Source organism: Amblyraja radiata, chromosome 31 (assembly GCF_010909765.2).
Source record: "Amblyraja radiata isolate CabotCenter1 chromosome 31, sAmbRad1.1.pri, whole genome shotgun sequence".
NCBI classification, from domain to species: Eukaryota; Metazoa; Chordata; class Chondrichthyes; order Rajiformes; family Rajidae; genus Amblyraja; species Amblyraja radiata.
In genome coordinates this window covers 9,530,011-9,551,531 of record NC_045986.1, presented here as the reverse complement: position 1 = coordinate 9,551,531, position 21,521 = coordinate 9,530,011, and the positions used below count along the sequence as shown (strand labels likewise).

The following is a 21,521-nucleotide window of genomic DNA, read 5'->3' as shown; positions in this document are numbered from 1 at the left end:
ACTACATCCACTGGCTCTCCCTTGTCCATTTAACTTGTTACATCCTCAAAAAATTCCAGAAGATTTGTCAAGCATGACTTCCCCTTCATAAATCCTAGCTGACTTGGACCGATCCTGTTACTGCTATTACATCTTTGATAATCGACTCCAGCATCTTCCCCACCACTGATGTCAGGCTAACTGGTCTATAATTCCCTGCTTTCTCTCTCCCTCCTTTCTTGAAAAGTGGGATAACATTAGCTACCCTCCAATCTACAGGAACTGATCCAGTATCTATAGAACATTGGAAGATAATCACCAATGCGTCCACGATTTCTAGAGCCACCTCCTTGAGTAACCTGGGATGCAGACCATCAGGCCCTGGGGATTTATCAGCCTTCGGTCACATCAGTCTTTATCATTCAGTAATGTTCTGTTCAGGGGAATTGTCACTAAGTTCACACGCAATCTGGTCACAGACAGAGGGCAGCTTCCCTCTGGGCCACGTGCTCACTTGGGCACCTCATTACCAAGGAGAATGTCGTTCAGAATTCTCTGGTAGGATTTGGATGTTGCTGGCAAATGCAGCATTTATTACCCATCTCGCATGGCAGGTTATTTCCACTTTCGCTTTTATTCCACTCTTCTTGAGAAAGCCTAATAAGCACCACCTGGAATGAATGCGTTCCATCCAGTATTGTTGGGTTAGTGTGGACAGCAATGTATTCCTGTGCAGGATGGATTGTGATTTGACTGTCATTGTCTAACATACGAAATAGGAGCAGGAGTAGGTCATCTCAACCCTAACACTCAGCAAGATCTAGTTGATTGCTGGAGCAAGTTCAAGGAGTCGAAGCTGACAATTGGCAGGGTAGATTCTATACCAGAGAGTGGACTTTGTCTACTTATCTCACACGCACTTGCAGAGGAAGCAGGAGAACTTCTACACCAAAACGTGGCAACACTTGTGTATTGCCAAGGTTGCATGCAAAACAAAGCATTCCACTGTCCTTAGGTACATGTGACAATAAAGTATCATTCATTCATTCATTCATATTTTTCTCCGTGTCAGTCATGGTTCTACTACAACTACCATTTTCCTGCCCTGGTCCCATAACCCATGATCCCTGTAATATGCATAAATCCACAGACCTTTGTTCAGGATACAATCAATGACAGTCTCCAGAATAGAGAATTCCAAAGATTCACCACTCAGCGTGATGAAATTCCCCCTTATTTCGATCTTAAATGGCTAATTGTGTGTGTGTGCGTGTGTGACCCCTGATTCTTCATCCAGGAAAACTTCCTCCCTCTTTCTACCCTGTTAAGCTCTTTAATGATGTGTGTATTTCATTGAGGGTGTCACAGTGGTGCAGCGGGTAAAGCTGCTGCCTCACAGCGCCAGTGACCCGGGTTCAATCCTGGGGCCCCGTGACCTCACGGGTTTCCTCCGGGTGCTCCGGTTTCCTCCCACAACCCAAAGACGTGACTTTGTAGGTTATTTGGCCCTCAATTGCCTGGCGTGTGGAGAGTGGATGTGAAAGTGGGATAACACAGAACTAGTGTGATTGATGGTTGGCATGGACTCGGCGAGCCAAAGGGCTCCCTCATCACTTCATTAGGATGTGTAGGCTTTGCGGAGGGTGCAGAAGAGGTTAGCCAGGATTGCAGCCTGGATTGGAATGTATTAGTCATCAGGAGAGGATGGACAAACGTGGAGGAGGTTTTCTTGGAGGCTGAGGGGAGACAGATAGAAGTATGCAAAACTATGAGATATATCCATAGGGTGGTTCCCAGGCTGGAAATGTCTAATACCTAAAGGTGATAGGTTTAAGGTGTTCAAAGGTGATTTGCGAGATATTTTTTTTTACACAGAGGTAGGTGCGTGGAAGAGTAGAAGCATACATGATAGGTACACTGAAGAGGTATCTAGAACAGCCAGGGAATAGAGAGGTATAGAGCATGTGCAGGCAGATGAGTTTAGATGGTGATCATTGCAGACATGGTGGACCGATGGGCCTGATCCTGCGCTGTTTGTTCTGTGTTCTCATCCCAGGACTTAAACTCCCAGATCTGGAGTGCATTGGAACCAACGCATACAGATATATCTCTGCCCAGATAAGGAGAAAACCACAGCAGACAGATTTTGCACAGAAGAGACGTAAATGTAAATAGACATGGCTGCAGGCAGCTGTGGCTGGGTTAAACCATCTCCCTGCTGCCAGTCACAGAGTTAGAGAAAACTGCCACACTCACTTTTCCTGAAACTGCAGGAATCCCGGTTTGACCTGAGGCTTTGCATTCTCCAGGGAGGTGGTTGCCAGGGAGGACGTGGCCAGCGTGGTTACAGGGAGCTGTGGCATGGAGGCGGCCAGCTGTTTCCAGGTGAAGAGCGTCGAGGCGGAGGTGACGGCCGTGGGACTCGCCGGGGAGAGCTGGACGCCGGTGGCCGTCACCATGGCGATGGGGGGGAATGCCGAGTTGCCCAGGCATCTCATTGGGGTGGAGAAATAAGGCTCCGACTTCACCTTCACCACCCCACCGTCCGCTCGGAAGTGGAAACTATGGAAAGGGAAAACACTCTGTCAGTCACCCGCAATCAAAGAGACAGCGCACCTCGAAGCAACACCAACCTCGCGATACCCTGATAGAGGCATAACTTCATAATGGGGATCATGCCAAGAGTGTAACAGTGGATTTGCAAGGTTATTTCACAGCTTTGGTTTTACACAAATAGGATAACTCTTCCAATTTACTGCTTGGTGGTGCAAGGGATGAAGCTTTGTAGTGTTGCTATGACGATCCCATGTTTGATTTATTTGGCCGAGTGTTAACCAGTTTCCAATCAGTAGGATGCAGAATGCAATGAATCAGATATCCCTTCATCAACCTTCACCCTTCAAGAGGAGTGTAAGTTCAAGGGGAGTGCAAGATCCACGTTTTCAAGGCACCTTTCACCACCCCAGAGTTTAGTTTAGTTTAGAGACACGCCGTAGAAACAGGCCCTCTGGCCCGCCAAGTCCACACCGACCATTGATCACCCATTCATGCTAGTTCTCTGTTATCCCACTTTCTCATCCACGCCCTACACACTATGAGCATTTTACAGAGGGCCAATTAACCTATAAACCCGCACGTCTTTGGAGTGTGGGAGGAAACCGGAGCACCCGGAGAAGTCCCACATGGTCACAGGGAGAACGTGCAAACTCTGCACAGACAGCACCCCAAGGTCAGGATTGAATCTGGGTCTCTGGCGCTGTGAGGCTGCAGCTCTACCACAGCGCCTCTGTGCCACCCAAATACTTTCCTGCCATTGGAATACATTGAGGGGTGGTGGCCATTTTACCCGGAGGTGAGGCAGCCTGTTTATGCACAGCAAGCTGCCACAGTGGGGTCGGGAATTCTCTATTAGTGATGCAGACAGAAATCAAAACGCTCCCAAAGTAACTCTTGGGCCCTTCCTCAAAGCAGCATCTTTTCTCATTTCACCGATGCTGCCTGTCCTTATGAATGCTTGCAGTGTTTTATTTCGGATTCCCAACCCCTTTTAGTTAGTTTAGAGATTCAGTGTGGAAACAGACCCTTTGGCCCACCGAGTCCATGATGATCATCAATCACCTGTATATTAGTTCTATCCTTCACAATAGGGACAATTTACAGAAGCCAATTAACCTGCTAACCATCGGGTGGCTCCAGCAATGGCTGTCTCGCTACAGTTGGTCTGTTCCTTCCTCTGTGTTTTAATTGCAAAGTGTTAAATGTATGTTTTTAGTGTTCGTTAGCTTGTTTTATGAGGGAAGGGGAGGAAACTTTTTCTAATCTCTTACATCGACGAAGATGCGACTTTTTTCCGTATCGTATCTCCGTCTGCACTGCGGCCTAACATCGAGGAGTTGCCGGCCTTTGCTGGAGACCGACTTTTGAGAGCTCCTTTGCCAGGGATCGACCTCGGAGCTCCAACCGTGGATGTTTGCAGACTTAACATCATGGGGCTCGCGGTCTCGGGTCAGAGACCGACTTCAGGAACTTCAAGCAGCAGGAACTACAACAGCCCTGACGTGGGGGCTTCGACCGCCGGCTGCGGGAGCTTTGATCGCCCCGCGGGAGAATAAAGAAGAAGAAGGTTGGACTTTTTTACCTTCCACCACAGTGAGGAATGTGGGGAAACCGCTATGGTGGATGTTTATGTTAACATTTATGTAGTTGTGTGCCCTGTTACTTTGTTATTTTCGTATGGCTGTATGGCATGTGACAATAAAAGACCTTTGAAACCTTTGAACCAACACCTCTTTGGTGTGTGGGAGAACGTACAAACTCCGTACAGACAGCACCCGTAGTCAGGATCGAACCCGGGTCTCTGGCGCTGTAAGGCAGCAATTTTACCGCTATACCACTGTGCCTCCCCGGTATTTTTCTAATAACCACTTCAGAGAAAACTCCTTCTATTCATCACTGAAGCACTAGAGAGACGGAAGGGGGATTTGAACCCATAACCTCCTGATTCATGGGCCCAGTGAGCTCCAGCTGAAATGTGCAGTTCATATGGACCTCGACACAGCAGCTCTCACTGGTCCGAGACAGAGGATCCTGGTTCATTTTAACTGCAGATCCCTGAAGAAAGGATTGGCTGAATTGTGATTGTTCTTTGACTCAAGCCCGCACAACCTGTACTAACGTGTGTAAGTTATTGTTGGGGAGGGGCTGTCCTCTAAGCCCTCCGCCACTGGTACAAGTGCCTGTGGTCCATGCTCCTTTCCCCGACTACAATCCACACAGCCTTCTCCACATTGCCAGCTCTTGAAGTGATGTCATCAAAGTAATTGGACCTTGAATAACCTCTGCATTTTTTTTTAATCTGCATAAATTATTTAAATAATAACCTGATCTAAATTAGAATCATGCCTGGGTCAGAGCAAGGTTATTCACCACTTCATAAATATAAACAGCATCGTTTTAAAGGGGCCAGGGCTTAAAGTGGGGTTCATTGCAAACTACTCTATCTAGATAAGGACCACACTACACAATAATATCATCAGTTAATGAAAACTAATTAGAGAGGGACATTTTTGTTACATTTGTGCACCCAATTTGCCCAGAGTAAGGGGATCGAGAACCAGAGAACATAGGATTAAGGTGAGGAGGGAAGGATTTAACAGCAACCCCTAGGGGCAACTTTTTCACGCAAAGGATGGTAGGTGTATGGAATGAGCTGACGGAAGAGGCAGTTGAGGCAGGTACCATCGCAATGTTTAAGAAACATTTAGATTGGCATATGGATAAGATAGGTTTAGATGGATATGGGCAAACAGGCAGGTGTGACTAGTAGATGGGACATATTGGGAGGTGTGGGCAAGTTGGGCCGAAGGACCTGTTTCCACACTGTAACTCTATGTGGTAATTACTAACATGGCTAACATGTATTGCCCATCCTGTCCTTGAGTTGAATGGTTTGCTGGGTAAAAACAACTTACATTTTCTTTTTTTAATTGGGGCAGCACAGTGGCGTAGCGGGTAGAGCTGCTGCCTCACAGCATCAGAGACATGAGTCTGAGCCAGACTTTGCGTTCGTTTATTAAAAAAAATTGCATGTTCTCCCTGTGACCATGTGGATTATCTCCATGTGCTCGGGTTTCCTCCCACATCCCAAAGACTTTGCGGGTTTGTAGGTTAATTGGCCCTCTGTAAATTGCTCCTCGTGTGTAGGGAGTGGATGTGAAAATGGGATGACATAGAACTAGTGTGAATGGGTGATCAATGGTTGGTGTGGATATGGTGGGTGGAATGGCCTGTTCCCATGTTGTGTTTCTAAACCTCTAAATCTCTAAATTGTAGAATTGTTGAGTTAAAGGGAAAGAGAGTGTAGGAAAAGTTAAGAAAGACGCCAGAATTAACAGGGCAGAAAGCTCAGGAAGGGATAGGAGAGTATGGCCAAGTGAAATAGGAATCAATGTGAAAGGTGAGGGGAGTAATGGATTAAAAGTATTATATATGAATGCACGAAGCATAAGAAATAAAGTGAAATAAAGGGCTGGGAACTGAATATTCAGGGGTATACGTCTTATCGAAAAGACAGACAGGTGGGCAGAGGGGGTGGGGTAGCTCTGTTGGTAAGGAATGAAATTCAGTCCCTTGCGAGGGATGACATAGAATCAGGAGATGTAGCCAGTATGGATAGAACTGAGGAATTGTAAGGAAAAAATGACCCTTATGGGAGTTATCTACAGGCCCCCAAACAGTATCCTGGATATAGGGTGCAAGTTGAATAAATAGATAAAATTGGCATGTCGCAAAGGTTGGCACGTACTGGAGCCTACCAGGGAGAAGGCAATTCTGGATTTAGTGTTGTGTAATTAATTGGATTTGATAAGAGAACTCGAGGTAAAGGAGCCATTAGGAGGTAGTGACCATAATATGATAAGTTTTAATCTACAATTTGAGAGGGAGAAGGGAAAATCAGAAGGGTCAGTATTACAGTTGAGCAAAGGGGACTATGGAGCCATGAGGGAGGAGCTGGCAAACGTTGACTGGAAAGATACCCTAGCCTCGTTTGTCCACGATCAATCACGGCGGTCGGCGGTTTGACCGTGCCTCGTTTGGCGTTGCCTGGTAGCACTCACTTGGCATGTTTGATGGCCCCATCGAGGGTGCTGAACAGGGCACCACAGTCCTCCACCACACAATGGAAATGGACTTTGTGCAGGAAATCACACTGGGTCTCGCAGTAATCCTCTGTAGTAAACCTAAGAATGAGAGACAAACACCAGTGAGGGCGAGCGTACACGATCATGAGCGGAAATAGATTGGGTAAACGCACAGTCTTTTGCCCAGAGTAGGAGAATCGAGAACAAGAGGACATAGGATTGAGGTGAGGGGGAAAAGATTTAGTAGGAACCCAAGGGGTAACTTTTTTACACATGTGGTGGAGGGTGCTTGGAATGAGCTGCCGGAGGAGGTAGTTGAGGCAGGTACAATCATAGCGTTTAAGGGACATTTGGACAGGTACATAGGTAGGATAGGCTTATTGGGTAATGGGCCATGTGCAAGCAGGCGGGACTAGTGTAGATGGGGCATGTTGGGTGTCGTGGATAAGTTGGGCCGAAGGGCCTGTTTCCACAATGTTTGACTTTATGACCACTATCTGAGCAGTTCCCCTGTTTCCTTTGCCCAAAGCTAAACCAATGTTGAGCTTGAACCACCTGCTAATGAGAGACACGTCAAGGGTCACACACACACACACACTGTAGCAGAACATGTGCGGCTGTAGTTCTCTGGGTCCATCAAGCCCAGCCCCTTCCATTCAGTATGATCAGGGATGACCTGCCCCAGCTCTCATCTTCTCTTCTCCGCCAGTTCCTCTTAGGCCTCAATTAGACAATAGACAACAGGTGCAGGAGTAGGCCATTCGGCCCTTTGAGCCAGCACCACCATTCAATGTGATCATGGTTGATCATCTCCAATCAATACCACGTTCTTGCCTTCTCCCCATATCCCCTGACTCCGCTATCTTTAAGAGCCCTATCTAGCTAATTCTGAGATCTTCAAACAAAATGATCTACTTTTTCTTTAAGTACCCTCTGTGATCTAACCTCCATAACCCCCAGCAGTCAAGAATTCCAGAGATACACCACCCTCTATGAGAGGTTGTCCCCACACACCTTGGTTGGCAATGACACATACTATGTGTCCCCGGTTTGATATTCTTCCACAGGTGGAAACATCTCAACATTCACTCTTTCATGTCCTCTCAGCATCTTATAAGTTTTAATAAAATTGCCTCTCACTCTACTAAACTCTAAAAATTGAGATGTAATTTATTTTGTTTGGACAATCCTCTCTACTGCAGGAATTGGTCGAGTGAATCTGCTTGGGACTGCTTGCTTGGGATTGCTCTGAGGGCTGGGAGTCATTCCAATTAGCCCCAGCCTTCTGGCAGGGATGTATAGCATTGTCAGGCAACCCCCTGGCCCAACGAGGCCTACTCTGTCCAGGCCAGGATGAAAGCCTTGCTGTTAGCTGGGTAGACACAAAATGCAGGAGTAACTCAGCGGGTTAGACACCATCTCTGGAGAAAAGGAATAGGCGACGTTTCTAGGAATAGGAGACCCTTCTTCAGACTGAGAGTCAGGGGAGAGGGAAACTAGAGATATGAAGAGGTACAAGGATCAAATGAATGAAAGGTATGCAAAAGGACAAATCAACGCCAGCAATGATGAACAAGGAAAGGTGGAGCCCACAATTGTTCATTGTTGGCTGTGGAGAAGGTGACAAGTGAACCCAGTCCGCTGTGCAAGTGTAGATGTGACGCCAAGGCACTGGTTCACGAGGGGGGGTAGGGAAGCTCACAGACAGTGTGCCTCTCGCCTCTACCTGCGCAGGTATTTTTCCCAGAGCTCCTGGCGTTTCTCGGGCCGCTGCTGCCCCATCACTTTGCTCAAGTAGGAGGCTTGGTCGTCATCAGACTGCCCACAGTCTGGCTCCGTCTTGATGCTCAGCAAGCTGCTCATTCCGCTGTTGCCATGGGATGCCTAGTGACAGAAGCACAATAAACCGTCAGGCCTCAACCCAAAGCGTGGCTTGCGGGTAATACGGATAATTGCGGGCGGCTTCTGCCTCTCTCCCAGCCACCCGACAGCCAAGAGTGAGGTCCGAGCACAGACCGAGCCCAGGCAGATTGCGGCTTCAGAGGGTGCCTGCTGAGTCAGTCCCCTGCGGCTGAACTCAAGACCTAGCGGAGGGTGGACTGGAGAAGGAGCCAGTCACCTGCTTGTTGGACCCGGTGGACCGCTGGCCTGGGAGGGGGACACCACCGTGCCGGACCCTGCTCGTCCCCCAAAGACCAGAGACCGGGAGGATGGAGCCGGCGACAACGGGCGTGGCGGGCGATGAGCGAGGACGCTAGGAGAGGAGTGGGAACCGGGGGTCTGGCCTACCGCAGCCTCGTGGTCAGCTGCAGGAGGCTCCCACCCCCCGGGGACCAAAGGTGAGGAGAGGGATGTGACATCCATGGAAGGAGATGGCATGAGGCCGCAACAGCCTGGGACTTGCCTGGACCAGGCACTGCTCATAAGAACTAGAGCGTGGACTTTAAACATGGCGGCAAATCATGGCGGCTCTTGCATGTTTCTTGACTATTTCTGTACACTTGCTAATCGGCGATTGGGGGGTATGGCCATACTCTACTGGACTGTTGGTGTATGAAAAATAATTTCACTGTGTTAATACTTTGCACATGCAGCAATAAAAGCACCATCAGACAGGGCCTGCGGGCAGGTACCGTCAGGACTTGTTACTCTGGGGCTCTGTGCTTGGCTGAGAAGCTTCGTCAGGACACTCACCCTGTTGAGAAATGAGGATAAGAGGGATGTGTTCCCAGACTCCATGTAACCATTGGACTCGATCCTGGAAGGAAAAGACACCTGCTCTTAGTCTGGGTCCACCTTATATTAATTTTGTTAGTCAAGCTAGCATAAATGATGACTGAATGTCTGGCATTTCATGGAGTCACACTGTACGGAAATAAGCCCTTCAGCCCAACTCGTCCATGCTGACCAAGTTGCCCCATTCATGCGAAGACCATTTGCCCGCAATTGACCCCATATTCCTCTAAGCCTTTCCTATCCAAGTGTCTTTTAAATGCTGTTATAGTCCCAGCCTCAACGACCTCTACTGGCAGCTTGTTCCATACACCCACCAGCCTCTGGGTGAAAAGGTTTCCATTAGATATTTCTCACTCACCATCAACCTATTGTCTATTATCTAGACTACACTTCTTCCCACCCTGCTTCCTGTCCCTTACTCCCAATTCTTCTGTCTGCACCGCATCTGCGCCCAGGATGAGGTTTTCCATACCAGGTCATCGGAGATGTCCTCATTCTTTAGGGAACTAAACTCGTATAGTGGGACAGGCCCTTTACTGTCTACGACTACATTCTATCTCTGTACAGCCCACTCCCCCGACATCAGTCACAGTCTCTACCTGAAACGTCACACATTCCTTCTCTCCAGAGATGCTGCCTGTCCCTCTGAGTTTCATCCAGGATTTTGGTCTACCTTCGATTTAAACCAGCATTTGCAGATCTTTCCTACACATTCCTACACATTGTCCTCGGGTTTTTAATTCCCCTATCCCGGAAAAAAGACCCTGTGCCTTCACCCTATTTATTCCTCGTTTTGTACACCGCTTTTGAATCACCCTGTGGCCTCCCACGTTCCAAGGAATAAAGTCCTAGCTTGCCCAACGCCGATCCCAAGAGCTCAATCCCTCAAGTCCTGGGAACATCCTCGTAATTCTTCTCTGCATTCTTTCCAGCGTAACAACATCCTTCTAATAGCAGGGTGACCAAAACTGAAGATGGTACTCCATATGTGGCCTCACCAATATCTTGCACAACTGTAATGTAACGTCCGAAATTCTACACTCAATGTGTGTTGGAAGGAACTGCAGATGCTGGCTTAATCCGAAGATAGACACATTTATCCAGCGATGTTGCCTGTCCCGCTGAGTTACTCCAGCATTTTGTCTCTACTATCATCAACACCATAACTGATGACGTGCAGAAAGCCTTCTCTACCACTAATTTGTTATTTCTTCTGTCTGCCTCATTGAGGGACTGACCCGGTTGAGAGGTCTATTGATGTGTGCATGTGCTGTTGAGTTTCCCAGTACAGGTTCCTCAAGCTAAACGTTCAATGCCTCCCTGAGAACCAGCTACATAAAGCACCTATACACGTTCACCCATCCAATATCTCAGTTTAGTTTAGAGATACAGTACAGAAACAGGCCCTTCGGCCCACCGAGTCTGCACCAACCAGCGCCTCTCGCACACTAACACTATCCTACACACTCTAGGGACAATTTACAATTATACCAAGCTAATTAACCGACAAACCTGTACGTCTCTGGAGTGTGGGAGGAAACCAAAGCTCTTGGGGGAAAACCCACGAAGGCCACTGGGAGAACGTACAAACTCTGCACAGACAGCACCCGCATTCTGGATCAAACCCGGGACTCTGGCGCTGTAAGGCATCAACTCTACCGCTGTGTCACAGTGCCGCCCACTTTAAAAAAAAAATGTTTCTTTGAACAAAAATAAAACCTATACAACTATGAAGTACCCTCAACATGTTATGCTTTGTTGCACAAAGTCTGGGAGTTTAATTATGTACAGGTACTAAATCTCACCAAACGGCACTTGCAAACTCTCTGACCCTAAGAACTAATTTGATACATTTGTATTGTAATCATTACTAGACCGGTATCCAGAGGGCAGGATTATTGATCTGGAGACAAGAGCACAAATCCCACCACAACAGCTGGGGAGTTTAAGTTTAAGTAATTAATTAAATCTGGAATAAAAAGCTAATCTCAGTAATTGTGACCATGAAACTACTCAAATGTTGTAAAAATCCATCTGCTTCACTAATGTCCTTCAGGGGAAGAAACTCTGTCAGAGAAAATTGAACAAAACTTGCAGATGTCGGAGATCTGACGTTAAATCAGAAAACGTTGGAAATAGCTGGCAGGTGAGGCGGCTTCTGTGGAGGGTGAAACAGAGTCTGTGAAGGGTCTGTAACTTGAAATGTCATCCCTGTTCTCTTTCCACAGATGCTGGCGGACTTAGTGAGTCATTCCAGAATTTTTTTTTTTTTTTGAATGACTTCCATCATTTCTACCAGTCCAGACCTATATATGACCCAGCCCCACAAACGGGGGTGGTCCCCAACATCATATTCATCTCCTGTGGACATTGGATTTTGATCATGGAACGGGCTGCAATGCTGAGGACTATATTCTACACTCTGTATCTCCCTCTTTCCCCTATCTATTGTATGTGAGTTTGACTTGATTGTATCTATGTATGGTATTGTGTGGGAAGGAACTGCAGATGCTGGTTTAAACCGAAGGTAGACACAAAATGCTGGAGTAACTCAGCGGGTCGCCAGCATCTCTGGGTGATGTTTCAGGTCGAGATCCTTCTTCAGACTGAGAGTCACGGGAAAGGGTATTATCTGATCTGCTTGGATAGCATGCTTTTCACTGTAGTTCGGTACATGTGACAATAATAAACCAAAACCAGCTCCCCACCCGTGATCCTTTAGGCTGAGGTCCAGACTCTGGTTCTGCAATGAATCTTGGCTCTGCGGCTTGACAGTGTCACCCATCTCCTGTTTCAGTTCGATCAGACCGAACTGTCCAGCCCCTGCAACAAGAAAGGAAATTGCATGACAATAAGCCGCCGTTTGGCCGGAGACGTGGCCCGTGATGTGATTGCTTCTGACTTTCACTCTGCCACCGAACAAGCAGGGTGACAGTCATCGCAAAAATGACATGCGGCCCATCAGGATTCTCATGAGCGGGACACGTTGGTTGAGGGGAAAAGAGAACGCGGTGAGAAATAAAAGTCTATGTTTTTCAGCTGCGCTTGTCACACCTAATTTGTGGTCCTGCCCCTTAAACACTCGTTAAATGCCATGTTAATGCTGAGAAGCTTTGGCAGGTTCAGAGTGGTAGACAACCTTCATCGCCGTTCAGGATGCCTCTGTTTCTATGGAGACGTAGCAGCCTCTCACAGAGCATGCCCAACGGGAACATCTGCTCTCACCGCCAGATCAAACTTGACACCCAATCAGATCAGTTCAAACAGTGTGACCCCCCCCCCCCCCTCCCCAAGCCTCCCTCTGTCGTCCCCCCCCCCCCGCACACCTATCACTTTTACAACCAAGGTATTTAAATTCAACGTGTGCAGGGAAAGAGAGAAAAAAATCTGCTGACAGGACTGCCTGGACCTTGCTTTTCTTGAAATACCCAAGTGACTGAAATATTAATTTGCCCTCAGGCAGTAGAAAAATATTTCCTTTTTAAAAAGGACAGTGCCATTCTCAGGCAGGTTGGTTGAGTGAAAAATAAAGTAGCCTTCTCGTTGACCTTCACCCCCCTCCGTGTGTAATGTTTGATTTTACAAGAAGTCTTGCCATTCTAGAGCATCTTCCGTAAATCCAGGATGCGCCCAGAACTGCTTTTCATGCTACCTCAGAGTGATGTCAGCGTTGTAATGTGGGTCAGAAGTTGTTAAGAACAAAAAGAAAATCCCCAGAAGGAAAATTCTGGCTCTTGACAACTTTTTGATCCCATCTTCTCAAAGGAAATTTGCCGGTACAACAATGTACATTTAAACAACCTGTTTGAAGAGGTGACGCGAAGGCGGTGATGAAGGAAGGATTTTGTCAGGGTTTTAACAGAGTGTCATAGAGTCATACAGCGGGAAAACAGGCCCTTCGGCCCAACTTACCCACACCGACCAACATGCCCCATCTACACTGCCTCCCTGCCTGCGTTTGGCCCATATCCCTCTAAACCTGTCCTATCCATGTACCTGTCTAATTGTTTCTTAAGGGCCTGTCCCACGTGGGCGTCATTTGCGTGTCACGCAGGTGGCGCGCGAAGATTTTGTGAATCCCAAAATCCTGGAGCACCGCGCGCGACCCCGCGTCACTGCCTATACGCGCGTAATGCACGCCATGTGCACGTCACGTGCGTCGTGACACGTAAATGGTGTCGTGTAAATGACGCGCAAATGACGCCCAAGTGGGACTGGCCCTTTAAACATTGTGATAGCTCCTGCCCCAACTACCTCCTCCAGTAGCAAGGTAGCATTCACCCACCATCCTTTGTGTGAATACCTCAACAGTTATTTGTAAATTGTTCTATTCGGGAAGCATTTTTAATAGTTGGTTCTTCACCGGCTCGCTAGGAACGTTTGATCAAGGCCTCCCTGTGGTGGGCCACCCAGCTATCCTGACAATGTTCAGCCTGGAAGATTCAGCCTCCCCTTTTCAACTGAACCGATAGAATAATGAAATATCTGAAAGTGGAAGAAGACAGCTTCAGAGACCCACCATATGTGACACTATGATTAGAAACTAAAACAGTCCTTAAAAATCTCGGTGGGATTTATCTTTCTTTTAATTATATTAAAGACATAGGAAGTTCCTTGGTCTTCCATTCACACCTAGATTCACTCTGTCCCCCAGGGTATTTAAACTGATAATTAAGTTTTGGAGTGTTATCACATTACAATAATACGTGGACTTGCTTAATAAACAGTAACCCAGGGTGGAAAAAACCCTTCAACACAGAGATTAAACTTCAGGACACGGAAGCTCAAATCAATTTGGCCAAAATGTTGAACTTTTAACACGGAGAAAAGACAAGTCATGGAAACCTTGGCAGTCCTTCCACTGGGAACACAAGGGCTTTACAGCAGGAGGGAATTAATGGAATATATAACTATTTTTATAGATCCACAAGAATAAATGTGCTCAGCATTACACAAGCAGCCCTGAGGGTGGGGTGGTTTAATGTTTCTGAAGACTAGACTCTTCCCTGAAGCACAACACTTACGTGTGAAATGTACTAAAAGCTGTCAAATAGTTTGGTGAGGTTTTTCGCCATTAGGCATGTGGGAGATGGAGCTTGTTTCGAGGCATTGATCAGGATCAAGTGTCGAGAAGAGGCTGATGTACAAGGCTCACGCCCAATATTGGCACAAAATGGAGGATTCACTGATTTACGGACTGTTCCCAAGGACACGCTCACACGCCGGACATCATCTCTGCTGGAAGGCCTTCAAATCGGTGAAAGTTGATCTCTGGTCTGCCTGCACAAGGAGATGTCCGGCAAGGAATGTTGCCGACTGGCCCGCTACAGGCTGCAGGAGTACGTGCTGAGGGACGCACTGAAGCTCGGTGGTGCAGCCAATGCCAAGGCTCTGTGGTGGAGGACCACAGTCTAGGGTCCTTCCGCTGCTGGACATTGTGGGGCTGAGTCTGGTGGGGACACCCCTCAAACAAGAGATGGGATAGCACTATGGGACTTTGTAACGCCCACGTATGAGGTCATAAGATCATGTGATAGGAGCAGAATTAGGCCATTCGGCCCATCAAGTCTATCATGGCTGATCTATCTCTATCTCTGAACCCCATTCTCCTGCCTTCTCCCCATAACCTCTGACACCCGTACTAATCAGGAGTATTGCATGCAGTTCTGGTCACCTCGTTATAGGAAGATTGTGGAGGGGATAGGGATGCCAGAATGATGTTTGGATTAGGAGGTATTAGCAACTGGGAGAGGTTGCACAGATTTAGATTGTTTCTCTGGAATGCCCAGAGATTGAAGGGAGACCTGATAGAAGTATTTATACTTCTGAGAGGCATAGATAGGGTAGACAGTCAGAAGCATTTTCCCAGGATGGTAATATCCAATATTAGAGGGCATGGCTCCAAGGCGAGATGGGCAAGATTTTTACACAGAGGGTAGTGAGTGCCTGGAACGTTCACTGCCAGGGTTGGTGCTGGAGGCAGATGTGATAGTGGCAGCTCAAGGACTTTAGGATAGGCACATGGGTATGGAGGGATATGGGTCATGTGCAGGCAGATAGAGTTGGTCTTGGCTACACAAAAGTGCTGGAGAAACTCAGCGGGTGCAGTAGCATCTATGGAGCGAAGGAAATGGGCAACGTTTCGGGCCGAAACCCTTCTTCAAGAGTTGGTCTTGGCATCATGTTTGGCACAGACATTGTGGGCCGAAGGGCCTGTTCCTGTATTTGGTTCTATCACCTTAGGAGGCCAAAGCAATGGCAAGGGTGTTTTGTATACAGATACTGTAGGTGCAAACACTAACCCCATCACAGATCATGTGTGCACCCCACAATGACCACATTGTAACCCTGTCACGCACCCCACCCTGACCCCACTGTACACCCTGTGTACACCTCACCCCCCCCTGCTGTAACCCTGTCACACACCCCGCGTGCACCCCCTACCGTGACCCCGCTGTCTCACCTGCCTCGGCCGCGGTGGAGGGCTTGAGTGCGGCAGCGGCCAGTCGGGCCATCATGGGGGAGATGAGGCCCTTGCTCGCTGTCATCTTCTCAACGATGGAGGCGGGGGGCAGTGCCCCGGGACCCCCCGAGGCGGGCACGGCGGACTCATTGGGCAGGGTGGACACGCTGGAGGAGATGGCCGAGATCAGGCTGGCCGCAGACACGGGCATTGCCACCGACATCCGGCTGGAGACCATGGGGAAGAAGGATCCGGTGGCGGAGATGGCGGCGTTGGAGAGGGCCAGGGCCACGGGGAGGGAGACGGGCAGGGTCTGAGAGAGGCAGGTGGACATCTTGGGGACGGTGTTGAGGGTGTGTTTGAGGGACTGGGCGGTGGACATGTCCGGGGCGAGGCTGGACAACAGGCCGGGAGCGGTGGACTGCTGGCTGGTGGGCGAGGCGCTCAGGCTGGAGTTCTTGCTGCTGATGGCCGAGTAGTCGATCAGGTCGTCGTTGCTGGAGTCGTCGCCCTCGTTCTGCTTGCGGCCCAGCAGCTGGGAGGCCAGGCCCAGCTCGCCGCCGCCAATGCCCCCACCACCATTGCCGCTGCGGATGTGGCGCCGCTCGTGCTTGCGCTTGTGTGACGTCATCTGGCTGGTGGAGGTGAAGGTGAAGCCACAGCTCGAGCGGATGCAGTGGAAGTGATTGGTGGCCTTGCTGTAGACGCAGCCCTCGTACTTGCACTCCTCGTATTTGTAGAACTTCTTGAAGCCGTCCTTGGCGTAGGCGTCGTCCTTGATATGGTAGCTCTTGTGCTTCTCAATGTCGCACTTGTTCTTGAAGGTGAACGTGCAGCCGGCCCGCCTGAGGGGAGGGCAGACATTAGTGAGGGGCGTGGGAATGGCACAAACCAAGCTGCCAGATACGCCTGACTCCCGACACAAGGCGGGCTCGTGAACCGTGGAGTCTGGAGGCTTGAGAGATACAGCGCAGAAACAGACCCTTCGGCCCACCGAGTCCGTGCCGACCAGCGATCACCCCATAATTTGGAAATACAGCGTGGAAACAGACCCTTCGGCCCACCGAGTCCGTGCCGACCAACGACCCCCCCCCCCCCCATAGTTTAGAGATACAGCGTCCAAACAGACCCTTCGGCCCACCAAGTCTGTGCCGACCAGCGATCCCCGCACATTAACACTATCCTACACACACACACACTAGGGACAATTTGCTTTTTTTTTTACCCATGCCAATTAGCCTGCAAACCTGTATGTTTTTGGGATGTGGTAGGAAACCAGAGCCCCCGCAGAAAACCCACACGGTCACAGGGAGAACGTGCAAACTCTGTACAGGCAGCACCCATAGTTAGGATTGAACCCAGATAGCTGGTGCTGTAAGGCAACAGCACTACTGCTGTGCCACTGTTTTGTCCAAAGAATGGCATCACAGTTATAGAGTTATAGGAAACACTATCTATACCAGTCCCACTTGCCCGGTTTTGCCCCATATCCCATCCATGTACCTGATCAAATGTTTCTAAAACGTTGCAATAGTTCCTGCCTCAACTACCTTCTCCAGCAGCTCGTTCCATACGCCTACTGCCCTTTATGTAACAAAGTTACCCCTCAGGTTCCCATTAAATCTTTCCCCCCTTCACCTTAAACCTAAACAGTGTCAACCGAAGCCCAGCAACATGTCTGGACTGGTTAGAATTGATTAAAATTAACTCAGATCTGTGCGGGGTGAGCAGATCTGCCATGGAGATGGGGAGATTGCTCTCCACCACGGTTCCTGGTATAGGATGGCCAAACCTGGCAAGAGAGAGGTCCTTTAACACGGCCTCTGGCCTCTTGGGAAAGAGGGCAATGACACAGCTGAGACTGGGACCAAATTGTTTGACACAGTTGTTCTCCAGAATCATTTGTCCCTAGACTTTATCCTGGCGGGGAAGGGAGGTACGTGCCACCAGCATTCCGCATAACTCCAAAGACATTTCCAACCTGGCTGATCACATCCTCAAAGAAGAGAAGATCAGCAGCCTCCGCCCTCCCCGCTTATGGCGCTGGTCACGGGTTGACTGGCCATTTTGGGAACCTCGTCGATTCAAGACTTGCTCTTGTTTATTAGTGTCATTTTTATTTTGCATTGTGTTTCTATACTGATTAAGTGTTGTTGTAAACAAGTGGTAGAGGCCCCACCTAAGATTAGACCCCCACGAAGCTCTAGTCACCTCTACGTACACCACAAAAGTGCTTCTTATATATAGAGAAACGTAGGTTTACTTAGGCCCACCCTTCATGGGCATTGAAGGCTGTCTATGACAAATGTGGACCTTTAAAGCATGGGCGGAAATCCTGGGGGGGGGGGGGGGGGGGGGCAATCCCATGTTTTGTGACCTGGGCGCTACAGCCAATCCCAGGTCGGCTCGCTTTCCCCAGGTCTGGACGCAGTTCCAAGATCGGCTCGCCTGCCCCAGGTTAGGCTGTAGTGCCCAGATCGCCTGCGTGCCCCGGGACTGGCTGCAGTTCCCAGGTCGCGAAATCTAATTGAAAAATAAACCGCCTGCGGTTGATTTCGGGTTACAGGCCGGATCCGGGCCGTAGGTTGCCGACCCCTGTCCTAGATGTTAGACCTCATTGTGTCCCCCCCATGTTTAAAAGCGATTTGAAAGGTCACAGAGTGCTGGAGTAGCTCAGCAGGTCAGGCAGCATCTCCTGTCAACATGGAATAAGTGAGGTTTCGGGTTGGGACACTTCTTCAGACTGAAGCTTTAGACTTTAAGACTTTAAAGATGTAGCGTGGAAACGGGCCCTTCAGCCCACCGTGTCCGTGCTGACCAGTGATCCCCGTACACTAACACTATCCTACACACCAGGGATAAATTTTACAATTTTTACGGAAGCCAATTAACCTACAAACCTGCACGTCTTTGCGATGTGGGAGGAAACCGTAGCACACGGAGGAAAACCACGCGGTTTCGGGGAGAACGTGCAAACTCCACATGGTCAACACCCGAGGTCATGTCACCGGCGCTGTGAGGCAGCGGCTTTACCCGCTGGACCACTGTGCCGTCCTCAATGAAATATACACATCATTAAAGAGCTCAACAGAGCAGAAACAGGGAGGAAGTTTCCACGGCTATAGAATCAGGGGTCACAAACTCACAATTAAAGGTAAGCTATTTAAGATGGAAATAAGGGGAAATTTCATCACTCACTGGATGGGTGCAAACTCCGTAGAGGCAGCAGCTGAGGTCAGGATCGAACCCGGGTCTCTGGCGCTGTGAGGCACTGGCTCTACCGCTGCGCCATTGTGCCGAGATATGAGGTGTGGTATTACACAGCGAGGAGTTGCAGGGGAAGGAGTTACCTGCAGTGGAAGTGAGTGGTCTTCTGTCCGTAGAACTGGCACCCGAGCGTCCCACAGTCCTCGGTGGCACGGAAACGCTGGAAGCCGTCGTTGATCAGCTGGGCGTTTTTCTTGTGGAAGTTTTCGTGGGTCATGACGTCGGAGGTGCTGGTGTACACCTTGGTGCAGCCCACCTGGGTGGAGAGAAGGAGATGAACCATCTGAGAGTGTTGTCAGGAGGATGGAGCGTTGTGAGGTACACGTCCCGATCGGCGGGGGAGGAGAGAAGAAACAGATACATTTAAGTGGCAAGATACTACTCAACAATGTAATGGTGTACCAAGTGTCGGCTGCCCCAGGAGATAAACATGCAGCTAGAACAAGCTATCAGGAAGACAGAGGGAACTTTGGCCTCCAGTACAAAAGTGGGAACATTAATCTGCCCACAAGGCTTCACTGACTGCGAGCAGTTTTGGCCTCCGTTGTAGAGTAATATGGCGTAACTTTTTTACACAAATGCGCTGGGTATGTGGAACAAACTGCCGGGCAAGGTAGTTGAGGCAGGTACTATTGCATGGTTTAAGAAACGTTTAAACAGGTACAGAAAGATAGGACAGGTTTAGAAGTGTATGGGCCAAATGCAAGCAGGTGGGTCTAGAGTAGATGGGACATGTTGGTCGGTGTGGGCAAATTGGGCCAATGGGCATGTTTCCATGCTGTATAACTTTATGAGTCTGGCACTAAGACTATGGTGTGGATTACCCTTATCACAAGGGCATTGCGATATAATTGGAGTTTAGATGCACAGAAGGTGATCTCTGAGACATAGAAGGTTCTGTGAAGGATGGGCAGGGCAGGTGCTGTCAACTTGTCCCTACAGGCTTAACCAGGAGGCAGAATGTGATGGCAACAAGCTTGTCATTTGAGAGGAAGACCATGTCCCTTCACTCAGCGGGTTGGACCATTCTACCCCATGAAGCTGTGGGGTACGGCTAGCAGTACCTGAGGCTGCAAATGGTTGACCTTTGTCCAATCAGCTATGATCTAACTGAATGGTGGAGCAAGACGTGGCAATCCCTCACGCGATCAGGATCTAGTTTTGTTTAGAGATACAGCTCAGACACAGGCCCTTCGGCCCACCGAGTCCATGCCGACCAGCAATCACCTGTACACTAGTTCTATCCTACACACTGGGGATAATTTGCAATTTACAGAAGCAAATTAACCTACAAACCTGCACGTTTTTAGATGTGGAAGGAAACCGAAACACCCGGAGGAAACCCACGAGATCACGGGGAGAACGTACAAACTCTGCATGGACAGCACCCGTAGTTGGGGTCGAACCCGGGTCTGGCTGCTGCACTGCTGCTTCACAGAGCCAGAGACCTGTGATCGATCCTGACCACAGGTGCTGCCTGTGTAGAGTTTGCACGTTCCTCCTGTGACCGCGTGAGTTTCCTCCAGGCGTTCCGGTTTCCTCCCACATCGCAGAGATGCCCGGGATTTGTAGGTTAATTGGCCTCTGTAAATTGCCCCTAATACGTAGGACGTGGTTGGGAAAGTGGGATAACATAGGACCATTGCGAACGGGTGATCGATGGTTGGTGGGCCTAAGGGCCTATTTCCATGCTGTATCTCTAAACTAAAAACTCTTGGACAGGTACACGGATAGAAAAGGTTTAGAGGGATATGGGCCAAATGGGACGAACTTGGATTGAGCATCTTGATCAACATGGAAGAGTTGGGCCGAAGGGCCTGTTTCCGTGCTGTATGAGTATGACTCTAGCCGACCGTCTGGAGAGAGGTGTGTGTATCCAGTGGCCAATAGATTGTGTGTGGAGGAAGGAACTGCAGGTGCTGGTTTACACCAAGATAGAAACAAACTACTGGAGCAACTCAGCGGGACAGGCAGCATCTGTGGAGAAAAGAAATAGGTGACGTTTTGGTTTGAGACCCTTCGTCAGACCCATGGCTGGAGAAGGGTCTCGAGCCGAAACGTCACCTATTCCTTTTCTCCAGAGATGTCGCCTGACCCGTTGAGTTACTCCAGCATTTTGTGCCAATAGATCAACATGGATTCAGTGCCAGTGAGTGGAGGTGGGCTTATCCCTCCAAGGCTCTAGTGCTCCAGATTGCTGGTATTCATGGGCCGAGGCCTGCAGCCTCTTGCTGTGTGACAGGAGGTGACTCAGGTGGGAGGGAGAGCTGGGCCTCACCACATCAGCAAGGCCATGGCTTGGTCTAAAGAGGGCAGTGGGCTCAGCTGTGGGGCAGCCATCCACACAGAAGGTCAGAGGGCCAAAGCATTGCCTGACACATCCCGAGGAACTTCCCACTGCCAGTCTGACATTTTACCACCTGAATATGCTCGGG

At 49.2% G+C, this 21,521-nt stretch overlaps 1 protein-coding gene across 1 annotated transcript in view; it reads right to left on the bottom strand.

The window, feature by feature from the left end:
• casz1 (castor zinc finger 1) overlaps positions 1-21,521 on the bottom strand; it is a gene marked incomplete at its 5' end in the record, with an annotated part of 109,909 nt that overhangs the window by 36,572 nt on the left and 51,816 nt on the right. Inside the window, 7 exons of the mRNA XM_033048510.1 lie at positions 2,236-2,541; positions 6,597-6,719; positions 8,347-8,504; positions 9,315-9,378; positions 12,065-12,179; positions 15,820-16,664; positions 19,170-19,342. Coding sequence (XP_032904401.1) covers positions 2,236-2,541; positions 6,597-6,719; positions 8,347-8,504; positions 9,315-9,378; positions 12,065-12,179; positions 15,820-16,664; positions 19,170-19,342 — 1,784 coding nt within the window. The remainder of the gene's footprint in view (positions 1-2,235; positions 2,542-6,596; positions 6,720-8,346; positions 8,505-9,314; positions 9,379-12,064; positions 12,180-15,819; positions 16,665-19,169; positions 19,343-21,521) is intronic.